Genomic DNA, 11649 nt, shown 5'->3' with positions numbered 1-11649 from the left:
TTCTCTCAGGGACTGTTATCCTTTGGGCCTGGAGGATCGCCCCCTTAAGGTATGACCATCCCTCGTGGACTCCCATCTCCTCTACCTTCTGGGCCCTCAGTGCATCCCCCACTAGTCTCCTAAGCTCATTGAAGTTGGCCCTTCTCATGTCAAGGGCTTTAGCCTTGTTGTAAGCCCTTGATGCCCTGTGTTGGATAATGAAATCCAGCAGGTGATGATCACTATTGCCCAGGTGGTCAAGGACCTGCAGTCCCCTCACCAGGTCATCCCCCGTGGCCAGGACCAGGTCCAGCAAGGCGTTACCCCTAGTGGGTTTGTGCGCTTCCTAGATAGGGTGAAGGTCCTGTAATACAGCCAGGAACCTACGCGAGTGGTCAGACCTGGCTGTCTGCTCCTCCCAGCAAATGTCTGGGTAGTTTAGGTCACCCATGACAATAACATCCCTTGACCTAACCGCCTCCGTAAGGTGACTGGAGAAGTCCTGGTCCAGCTCTTCCCCCTGGTTGGGTGGTCTATAGTCACCTTCAGACCTTCAGTCACTTACCCACCGTAAGGTCCCTTTCGCCATGCCCCCCTTGTAGTTTGTCCCATAGTGCCTCTGCCCGACCCTCCTCTATCCTGAAGCTAATCCTTGATGATGTGAGGTGCTCTTTGACATAGAGTGCAAGCCCCACCACATTTCTTCTCTGTCCTGTCTCTTCTATATAAGGTGTATCCCCGAATGCTCACTGCCCAGTCGTAGGCAGGGTCCCACCAGGTTTCTGTAAGCCCTACTAAGTCTGGGTTCTTACTCGCAATCAGGAGGCACAGTTTCTTCTGCTTATTCCCCATACTACGAGCATTACTGTAGAGGCACCTGAGGCCTCCTGAGGGTGCATGTGCCTCTCTTTGACTCCCAGGACAGTTGTGGCCCCCTGCTTCCCAGATGTTGTTGCTTATCTGGGCTTCCCTTCCTCTTGTCACCCTGCATGCTGGTGAAGCATCCTCTTCACTCAAAGCGGCCCCTTCCCTCAGTGAAGCTAGTTTGAAGCCCGCTGTACGAGATCAGCAAACCTAGAGGAAAAGACACGTCTGCCCTGAGGGGAGAGGTAAAGTCCATCCCACCCCAGCATGCCCTCCTTACAAAAACATGGGTCATTATCAAAAAACCCAAAGCCTGCCTCGTGGCATCAGCTCTGAAGCTGCCCGTTAACCACGTCAATGCAGGCCTCATGACGCCTACCCCATCCACTTACCAGGAGAATGGAGGAAAATACCACCTGGGCTCCCGTCTTCTTCAGTTGGTGTCCCAGGGCCTTGTAGTCCTCCATGATGTTATCTGGCTTGCCCTTGGATGCATCATTTGTACCCACGTGGACCACAACCAGTGGGTAGTAGTCAGAGGGCTTGTTGATTTTAGGGATGGTCTCTGTGAAGTTGCGAATCCTTGCTCTGGGCATGCAGCAGACCTGCCGTGACCAGGGCTCCAAGTGACAGATTGGACCATCGGTTCCCCTCAGGATGGAGTCCCCGATGACCAGAACTTTGCGTCTCCTTCTCAGTCTGTGCCTCTTCTGAGCCGGTGATGTAGGTCGAGCAGCTTCAGTTTCTCTGGGGACCTGTTCTTCTGTCTCCTCCTCAAATTGCTGTTACTTTGGGCAGTGTAATTACTGAAATGGCAGACTGACCAGGACACAGCGGCAGATTCCCTGGCTCACTTCCATTTCTTAAATAACAGAATCTTTATTAGGATATGATCTAAACACAGAGCTGTGCTAGCATTTAGCTAGAATGGGGTTTAACATTCATTTAGTAAGCCTGGAAATTGTATTTTTAAACCTGTCTTACCAATTCAGCTTCCTTTTGTAAATGCAGGCAGCCAAAGCAAACTGATGTAGGTAAGGCCACACCTCCGTAGACAGCCTCTATAAGTTTACAGGCATGGTTGGCATTTTTTTCTACTACTACTGTAATTATTTTAACAGGTGTTTTACTACTGACTTGAAAATGAACAGAGTCAGCCATTGCTAAGATTCTTTTTTAAGTATACTCAGATAAAATTAAATTCTTGGACTATGAGGCTGGTGTTTTTCTACTAATAATCACTTTCTTGGTATTTGGTACTAAACTTATCAGTTGCTGTTGCAAAGTTTGCTCTTAGATACATAATGCCATTTGTTGCTAGTAATAACCAGTTCAATTCTCTGTGTGACTGAATTTGTAGACAGGGGAGAATATAACCAGAATGATAGTCCTTCATCTTATAGTACAAGACTGGCATTTCTCTTCTATAGACTGTCTCTTGCTTGGCCATTACACAGTTGATGGGAAATTATGTAACCCATATTGTGTCTTACACAGGACCTGTTTGGAAAGTCTGATCCATTTTTAGAGTTTTATAAGCCAGGCGATGATGGAAAATGGATGCTGGTCCATAGAACGGAGGTGAGTAGGACTTATTTGGGTTATTAGAGTTGCACACATCTTTAATCGGTTCTTACCTTTTTGTCTGTAGCCTTTTTTTTTTTTTTTTTTTTTTAATGGATTAATGGACTAGATGCGATATAACAGATGGGGCCAATAGTGAAATGCCATGAAAAGTTCCATGATCAGCTCTAGTCTGACTTGAAAAGTAGGACATTTGGTGGTGGCCAGATTTGCAAGAAGTAAGTGAAATTCTCACAGCTCCTAATATGCTAACTACATACAGCCTTTTGAAAAATCTGAGGAGGGAATGCCTTGGGACCTTAATATTTAACTTCCTCCAACTGAGACATTGGCCAACAAATTGGATGCAGGAGGGTGAGGAGCCCTGATTAGAGAGATCATCTTGGAATTTTTGTGTGGGGTGGCCATACATCCTGTTTTCACTAGGACAGCTCTGTTCCAAACACCTGCCCCAGGCATTCTATTAGATTGGTTAGATTAATGCTTTTGTTCTTTTTTCGGGGGAAGTGCAGGACACTTGCTTAAAATGGGACTGTCTTGGTGAAAATGGTACTGTTGCATCCCTCCCAAACTCCTCCCAAGCCCTAACTGAGACTGGATGTTGGAGATGGCTGAGCATAGTGGACAGTGAGGAGGGAGCAGTGTGTCCCTTTTTGTCACACTAGAAATATGGTCACGCTAAGTTTTTAGAAGCAACAAATCATAGTATTAGGGAAAATGAGGATTGGAAGGGAGCTCAGGAAGTCATCTAGTCCAACCCCCTGCTCAAGGACCATCTCCAACTAGATCACCCCAGCCAAGGCTTTGTCTAGCCAGGTCTTAAAAATCTCCAAGAGTGGAGAATCCACCTCTCTGGTGGTTCAGAGCTACTAGAGAAGAGCACTGGACTAAGGAGTTCACTAGATTTCTGGTTTGTATTGCACTTGGTTACAGAAGAAGTTAGTGACCTTGGGCAATGCAGTGTGCTTTCTTCCTGGATACCACAATTTCCATAGCTATAAATGAGGATCAGGCTTTCTGTTTTACAGCTTTATTGCAAGGTTGTTTGTACAGCTGTTGATATCCGGTTATAAAGCACTATGAATGTGAAATGTTTGAGGCTTAATCCTCTGCTTGTATTAATTGACATGGTTTGAAATAATTCATGGGAGCTACCTTGATTTTACGCCAGCTCCTATGCATTGGCTTACAGGTTTAGTTTAGCTTTCCTGGCTCAGGTGAAGTGAAGGGTTGTTTTGTTGTCTTTCCATGCAAAGAGCAAACAGCAGAGAGGCTGTGGGAGAAGCACATTAGCCCTTTCTGTGTTGAATGATTCAAAGCAAGCTGAGTAGCTAACTGCCTCACTCTCTTTGAGTCTGGAATGTGATAAGAAGGTAGCAGATGAAAGCTCTGACTGGTAGTGAGGCATGTTTTCATGGCAGGGGTTCACCTGTAAGCCACAGTGGTGCTGAACTGGGTTGTCATCTCTGGCAAATGACTGTTATAAGGATGTTTGTAGAGGTGCTCTGGCCTCTCTTCTCAGCTTTGCTGTTCAGCATGGTTGTTGCTAGGCTTTGGGAGAGGAGAAGAAACATACCAGTATCTTTTCAAAGTCAGGCTCCCTTCAACCCCCACCCCTTTCAAAGCTTATTTAAAAGGAAATAGCTTCTGTTTGCACACAGCCCTAGCCAGTTAGCAAGGATGGGGAAGTGTGATGGTTAAACCATGGTTTCAGTGTAACAATAGCCCTGAAAAGAAGAGCATCAGGCAGCAGTGAGTATCACATAGCTCCACTTCTGAGGTTTAATTAAGGATCCTATTGTTCCAGGTTAGTCCTTTCAGGTGGCATCACTTATTTGGTTTTCTTTCCTTATGTTCAGATGAGCAATTAGGTCCTGACTCAGCCAAATGTTTAAACACATTCTTGTCCCAAAGATTTCCTCTGGTGGTGTAGGTTCTCAGTGCTTCTGACAAACGTGTCCAGTCAGGTATGTGAAATCCAATGCCACTTTTGAAAATTTTGGCCACAGCCTTAAAACTTAAAGGGTAAAATAATCCAACTGATTCCTCTGAGCAGTTGGGCCATTGATTTTATATTTCTTTTATGTATAAAAGCATTTCAATCCCCAGGACTGTCTGTTTTGAACAAAAACTGACTTTAGCACATTCCTATTTGCTTTTAGTTTGTTCTGTTTGATTTGCTGTTGGCTGCCTGACAGTGTTGATTCATGATCTGCTGTGGGTGTTCCTGGAAAATATAACTCCAGATAAAATATGCAGATGGGGAATTTTAAAAATTTCTTTAAATGATGGGGAATTGGGGGATAGCTTCGAGAAGCTTAAATAACTTCTTATTTCCTAGCCCAGAAAAACAAATTGCTCAAATTACTCCTGAATGGGAGGAGTATCCAGACATTGTGGTACCCACAATAAAGTGATTGCTAGTACCTATGAGCTGCGTGTTTGGCATGTGACTATAACTGGCTATTAGTCAGAGACCACTATTTATCATACAGTAACAGAGATGTCTGGTGAGGAAAGATAATGATCTCGTTAGGGCTTCAAAATAATGTGTGAACCTTCAGCTGGATGCTATATAATGAAATGAGCATGGATCCTATTAAAGATACCCACCCCAAGGACTTGGGGCACAGACAGAAATTACATTTGTTGCATGGTCAGCCTCCTGAAAGTGCTCTGCAGCTGTGCCCTGACACACATGCACAGCTGCAGAGTGCTCTTAAAAGTGGCCAATTACATGACTGATGAGAGATCAGATGAAGACACTCCACTTTTGGAGCACCTTAGGGAACTTCTGTTTCCTAGGGTCAGTCTGTCCTGTGATCAGGGCTGGGCAGTCCACCCCACCCCGGGTAATGTCTACAGGAAGAGAGCGGGGAGAAGGGATGGGGAGTATGGTGCAGACTGGGGTTTACCTGGCTGGAGCTGGGCAGGGGGTGGTGCTATTGGATTGGAGCCCACCCTTCTTGTGGCTACCCTCCAGCTCTGCCTGGGCAAACCCCAGCCTGCAGCACATTCCTTCCATTTTCCCCCCTCCTTTCCTGCAGAAGGCACTGGAGCTGGAGGGGTGGTGGGGGGAGAGGCTGCAGGCAGGTGATTGGCTCCAAAGTGGAGCTCAATTTCCCTTACCCCGGCCCCTCTCTTTCTGTGTAAAGCGCCATGAGATAGAGCAGGGTAAAGCGCCATGAGATAGAGGGGGAGCCTGCACATCTGTCAGAGCCCTTAGTGTCTGGCAACATATGGATACTATGCAGTTTGCATCTTCAGCGTGTGTGAGTCGATCCCCTTTACTGATCTTCTCAGCCCACTGTAGGAGGTGTTTACAGATTCTTTAACAAATGTTATTTTAAAATGATTTTTTCCTCTGTTCTCCAGCAAGAGACTGTCTGTAGTGCCCATATCTAACAGGGGTCCCAACCCCTCTTACTGAAAGTGGGGCTAGGCAGCAGAACTAGAAAGCCACAGAACCCTATATGGTAAACAGCAGGCAGCTAATTATGTAATGATTGTAACAGAATCAAGGGCACCGCTGATGAGGCCATTGGAAAACATCTGTAGTCTGCTGAGAGAACCAGGTGACCAGAAGAGGAAAACTGTATAAGTCTGGCTCCTGGGATGGTGCCTCAGATTGGTTCCTGCTAGGCTCAGAGAAGGAAGCATCGAAGGGCATCTCACACAGAACCTAAGTGATTTTTAACTTTCATAGTGGCTTATGCTGCTCTTTATGCATGAGCATGCCTTTAGTTCAAGATTATGCTAAAGCTCATAGCATACTCTTGAACAAAAGTATATAAATTAGAATCACTGTCTGGTTGCCTTTGGCTTTGCCATTTTGATCTGACTTCCTTTTTTTCCTGCTTTAAAAATAGATCTATATTTGGTAGCATCTTTGCTGCTCAATGATGATTAATAGCTTGAAAGGCAACCGGTTTCCCTCCTGCATCAGTCTTCTGCTGCTCACCTTTGAACTCCAGGATTCACATTTAAAATAAATCAGCTACCCAAATTCTCAGATATAAACAGGCACCCCTCTGTCTATAAGCATGTGTCTGTGCACATATGAACTGTACCTAGAAACTGTTTGCATTTGCTTGATGCACTGGATTTGTACCAAAGAATCAGATTCACTCAGTAAATGTCAAGCTGATTAAGTCACCTAAATAAAAATGATGAACTAAGCCAATTGTACTTACTGTGGCTGGGGCAATGAAGATTATAAATGAGTGAGATTTATTTGAGGTCCTTATGCCTGCTCTCTGGTCTGAAGTCCCACAGTTGCATGTTCTTGATGGTTCAAATCCTCAGCTGATATAGACTGATGAAGCTCTGCTAATTTTCAGTAGAACTATGCCAGCCCAGACCACCTCAGATTCTGGGCCTGTGCATCTATTTGAAACAAGGCTTTAGCTTTCACATTGTTTGGCACTTACTTCTCATGTTCTCCTAATGTAACCATTTTCTGCTCTGCAGGTGATTAAATACACGTTGGATCCAGTGTGGAAGCCATTCACTCTGCCTTTAGTGTCACTGTGTGATGGAGATATAGAGAAGCTGATAAAGGTGACTGCATTAAAAATGGCATTGCTTCAACCTTCGTTTTGTTGCTCTGAATTCTTGTTGCAGCTTGGAAAATAGATTCTGACTGTTGAGGGGAAGAGGCTGAAACCAACACAGAGCCAAGACAACTGAGATGCAGCTCTCAAGTCTCAAACCTGTGCTAGTTGGGACCAGTCCCTTTTTGTTCTCACTGCCAAAGCAGCTGTCTGCAGCTGCTGAACACATCTTATCTGGAAAATATAAAGAACTTCAGAGAAGTTCCATTATATAGCATCATATTGACATCCGCATAGGTCATCAGTCAAGTTAGAACCTTTAGATCCACTCCAGAGACACCCCACTCCCTCTCCAGTTAGAACTAATTGAGTAACAGCAGTAAGATGTTGTTGTCCTCTGGGCATTCACATTAGAGAGGAATGACACATGCTGCTGGTAGGTTTCACAGATATTTGCTAACAGAAGAGGACTGATGAGACCCAGGAATTGTGGGTACCATTCCAGGCATGGACAGGAGCATTTTCAGAGACAGTCTCTTCTGTCCATGTCTTGTTCACCAAAATGGCATAATGGTTGCGGTTAAACACTTCCCAAGAAGTCTGGCCTCAGCTGGATGTGAAAATTTTCAGCCAGCTGGGTAGTCTGGCAAAGCTTATTGCTACTGAACCCAGGGTCTTAAGATGGCCTGACACCTTCCTTTTTAAGTGATGCTGCTGGCCCTGACTACAATAAATATGGCCTTTTCCATTAGGGTAAGCAATGTTTGAAAGCAAATACCCTCTCCAATTGATTCACAGAAAAAATATTAAGACAAACTAAAAAGAAAAAATCTCCCTAACCATAGTACTTTCACTCAGGAGATCAAAGGTCTATCATTCCTGAGCCCAGTGCTCCCCATTGTGTTAGCAGCTGTCTTCAACTTTCCTGCTGTTGCCAATGGTGATAGCAACAGTAGGCACGTGAGGCAGACAGGTGGCTGGTAGAGAGTTAGCCACCATCTCACCGCAGTGTGTTACGAGTGAGATGGGATGCTGCTGATTAAAGCCATTGCCAGTGCTCTCTGTTACTTCCAAGAGTAGGAGATTTATTAATATTGAGAAAGCCCAGAGGAGAGAGCAGTGAACATCCCTCTAGAGACCCCCGCTTTTGCAGTCACTGTATAGAGTGATGTTGATCTGTTTCAAAGAATTTTGCTTGACCCTCATTGCATAAAGGAAAGTTAGTTGTGGTTTGACCTTCAGGAAGTACTGGCAAGGAATGCCAAAAAAATGGGATGCACCTGGAAGGTTTCCCTTGGCTAAATGAAAGCTGAACAAAATATAAATGTGGCCTTTCTAACCACTAGCTGTAGTGGCCTATGCGTGATGTGTAAGAATGGCCCCTTCCTTTTCTCTTCCCTAGGTCATGTGCTATGACTATGATAGTGATGGAGGACATGACTTCATTGGGGAGTTCCAGACCTCGGTAGCGAAGATGTGTGAAGCCCAAGATGCCTTTCCAGTAAGTACTGAAATGTGATATTTGACATTTAGAAGAAAAAAGAGGAAGGAGAAATAAAGGACAAATTACTTCCTGTGGCCGCTATTTTCAGGAATGGCTCTTTCCATGGGTGACTTACTTTTGGGGTGCCCACTCTGAGATTCCTTAAAGCTTGAGTCTGAATGCTGGACTATCCTTTTTGAATAAAGATCTTTTAAGAAGTGTGAAGTTGGAAACCCCAAAACTTAGGCACCCAGAATCATGAGTACTGAAAATATCAGCCAGTATAGTCAGCTGCTTCTCTAACCTTCTCCTGTCCTCCTTTCTAAGCTGTTGCTGTTGAATGTGCTCTGTGATTCAGAGGAGTCCCACTGCTCTTGTGTCTCCATGGACACATGTGCTCGAACAGTGATATTCTGATGGGACTCTGTTTTGCTCTTTCAGTTTGTTGCAACCTGACACTGAGATGTCATGCTAGCCCCATAGACGTTTGGGGTGGGGGTGGGGTTTTTTTTTTTTAGTTGTGGAACTGCCCGGATAAAAAGTTGAGCTAGTGGACTGGATAAAATCTCTTCCTATGCTGTTATGGGTCAAGGCAGTAAAGGTCTGTTACAAAGTAGAATCCCTTCAGTGGCTTTTGTGGTGTTCTTTATTTTTATTGCAGCTGTGTCTAGACACCAAAGAAGGCAACTGTACATGCATGTAGTCAGAGACTGTGACTGCCCCAGAGAGCCTGCAGTGTAAATGGACAAGACCAGAGGTTGGCAGCCTTTATAAATGGCAGGCTGCGGCTTGCAACCTGGCTACTGCCACAGCCTTCCTGTCTTCTGCTGCTGCCCCAGTACTCCCTGTTTGCTTCTGAGTTGCCCCCACTGTTGCCACCAAGTGCTACAGATTCCCATAACTAACAGTCATGCTGAGGTGCAAATCTGACAGTGAGAAAAAAGAGTAGGTAGAGCTTGGTTGTCAACAGAGGCTGTGTGGATGAGAAGTGGAGCACAGCAGAGGAATGCGTTGGGACAAATGGCATGCATCAGGCAGAATGACCTTGAGGGTACCTTCTCTGAATCCCCCACTGCTACATTTCCCCTCCCCCTCTACCTCCCCCAAACCACTGCAGGTCAAGTCTAGATACTTTGTGGGCCATAGCTTGCCAACCCCTGGACAAAACAAAGGGTGAGGAGATGGAAGCTGATTGTCCAGGTGGGAGAACTGAGGGACAAAGAGAGACAGACAGACAAACTAAGTGACTTGCCCAAGGTCAGGCAGGAAATCTGTGGAAAAGGTAACTGAAGCTAGTTCTTCTTCCCCACCCCCCCCACCCCCTGGTAAACCACCTTTCTTCCCTGACTCCATCCCAGAGGCATGTTAATGAACTGGTTGTAAACTGTAGCCATGCTCACCCTGATATCCAACTGGAGCCTCCCTCTTTTCCCAGGCCTGGGGAGTGGCAAAGCTATTGTGTGTAAATACCTCGACAGACACTGTGTGTGGGATTGTACTAGGCATTATGGGGAGTGACCAATCCTTGTTGCTTCCCCTGGTGTGGCTTGTTGATCTTTAACCATTTGGCCCACATGTTCCCGGTGCCCCTAGGAGTGCTATTGGCATAGGGAAGAGAGAAGACCTGTATTGGGGATGTTCAGGAGGGGGTGGCTTGCCTTGTTCACCCTGTTAGCCAGAATGCCGTGACTGGATATTGTCCCTGGTCCCCTGATCTCTGTGCTTTGCTGATGGTGGCTATGTAAACACTGAACACAGTGCTGTGGCTGTGCAGGCTGTGGTCCGGGCAAAGGCTTCTGCAGGTGTGGACAGAAGCACCTAAGGCCGAATCCAAAGCCTGTTAAAACAAATGGAAAGACTGGCAGTTGAGTCCAGTGGGCTTGGGGTCATGCTCCTGATGTACAAACCAGCTCACAAGGTCTAGAGTGAGGAAAGAAAGTTTCAGTTTCTCTCCTTTCTTAAAGATCTCACCCACAATACAGAGGGGGCAAATGTTGGGTCCTTCCAGGCATCCTCATGTTTTGAGAACTTGTTTCCATCCAAGATCCATGTAGACATGAATCAAGCCTCGTTTCTTTGTTTTATAGGTGAAGAAAGTGAGGCACAGATGTAGCCATCCCAACAGTTGGGCTGTGGTCTCCCACAGAATGCTAGGAGGTGCTTTAGGGTTGAGGCATGTGGGAGAGGCCAAAGCAAACATTTCTGTGAATGTTTCTAAGGCCTGTGATCCTAGGAAGCTGGACTTGATGACTTGAGTGGTCTGTTCTGCTGTTTTACCCTTAAAACAAGTTGTTGCCCTGAACATTCCTTCCTGTTCCACCTCTTCTGTTTCATCCTCTTTTCTCTTGATGTCTAACTCATTTCTTTAGTTTTGTCTTTCCTTTCAAATGCCACTCATCCTTCCAGTCCAGGACTCTGAATCAGAGCCCATTCTGTCACTCTTCTCCCTTCTAAAACCCAGTGCTGGCCTCATCTTGTTTTGAGATCTAGAGGTGAATGCTCAGAACGACATTAAGCTTGACTTCCCCTTAGCGCTGTCTGTTTGTTGCTGTGCATTTCTCATTGTGACTCTGTCTGTAAAGATTGTGTTCCTCCTCCTCCCCCTTCAACCCCATAGGTAATTACCTGAGAGGACTAGAAAGAATCGATGCTTGCACTTTGTACTTGCATCAACCCTTCAGAGTGCTTTGCTGCATTCAAGTGCATGACTTGTAACTATAAACCTCCTTTCCCTGCTAACAGGAAAATGCTACTAGTATTTCCGCTAAGTCCTAGAACAGGGGTAGGCAACATTTTTTGGCCAGAGTGCTGAAAAACACCACAATGCCTACCTTGGAAGGTGCCAGAGTGTCGGCATACCAGAAAAACAAAATGAGGGCAAGGGGTACATGGCAGGATGCCCTGCTTGTGCCCCTTGCCTCGCAGCCCTACTGCCCCTTGCCCCCCACCCAAAGCCCCTGCCCCCCAGCCTGGGCTCTGTGGCTGTCAGTAGCTACCCTGGCTGTGGGTAGCTGCTGGAGCCCGGGCTGCTCCCAGCAGGGCTTGCAGCATCCCAGCTGCCTGCTGGGAGCAGCTCAGGCTCCTGGCTGGCAGCAGCTACCCAGAGCCAGGGCTAGCTACAGCCAGGAGACTCCAAACAGCTGTTCCGGGCTCCAGCATCAGCTCTGTACTGGTACGTGCACCCGC

At 46.2% G+C, this 11649-nt stretch overlaps 1 protein-coding gene across 8 annotated transcripts in view; it reads left to right on the top strand.

Moving 5' to 3' along the window:
• The window catches only part of CPNE2 (copine 2), a 211081-nt gene that overhangs the window by 122785 nt on the left and 76647 nt on the right, over positions 1 to 11649 (top strand). For all 8 annotated transcript variants that reach the window (XM_006031028.3, XM_025212695.1, XM_025212694.1 and 5 more), the window contains 3 exons: positions 2341 to 2424; positions 6898 to 6987; positions 8383 to 8481. In XM_006031028.3, coding sequence (XP_006031090.1) covers positions 2341 to 2424; positions 6898 to 6987; positions 8383 to 8481 — 273 coding nt within the window. The remainder of the gene's footprint in view (positions 1 to 2340; positions 2425 to 6897; positions 6988 to 8382; positions 8482 to 11649) is intronic.

Source organism: Alligator sinensis, unplaced genomic scaffold (assembly GCF_000455745.1).
Source record: "Alligator sinensis unplaced genomic scaffold, ASM45574v1 scaffold1000_1, whole genome shotgun sequence".
NCBI classification, from domain to species: domain Eukaryota; kingdom Metazoa; phylum Chordata; order Crocodylia; family Alligatoridae; genus Alligator; species Alligator sinensis.
The sequence above is the reverse complement of the archived record's forward strand: the minus strand, read 5'-3'. Positions and strand labels throughout refer to the sequence as shown.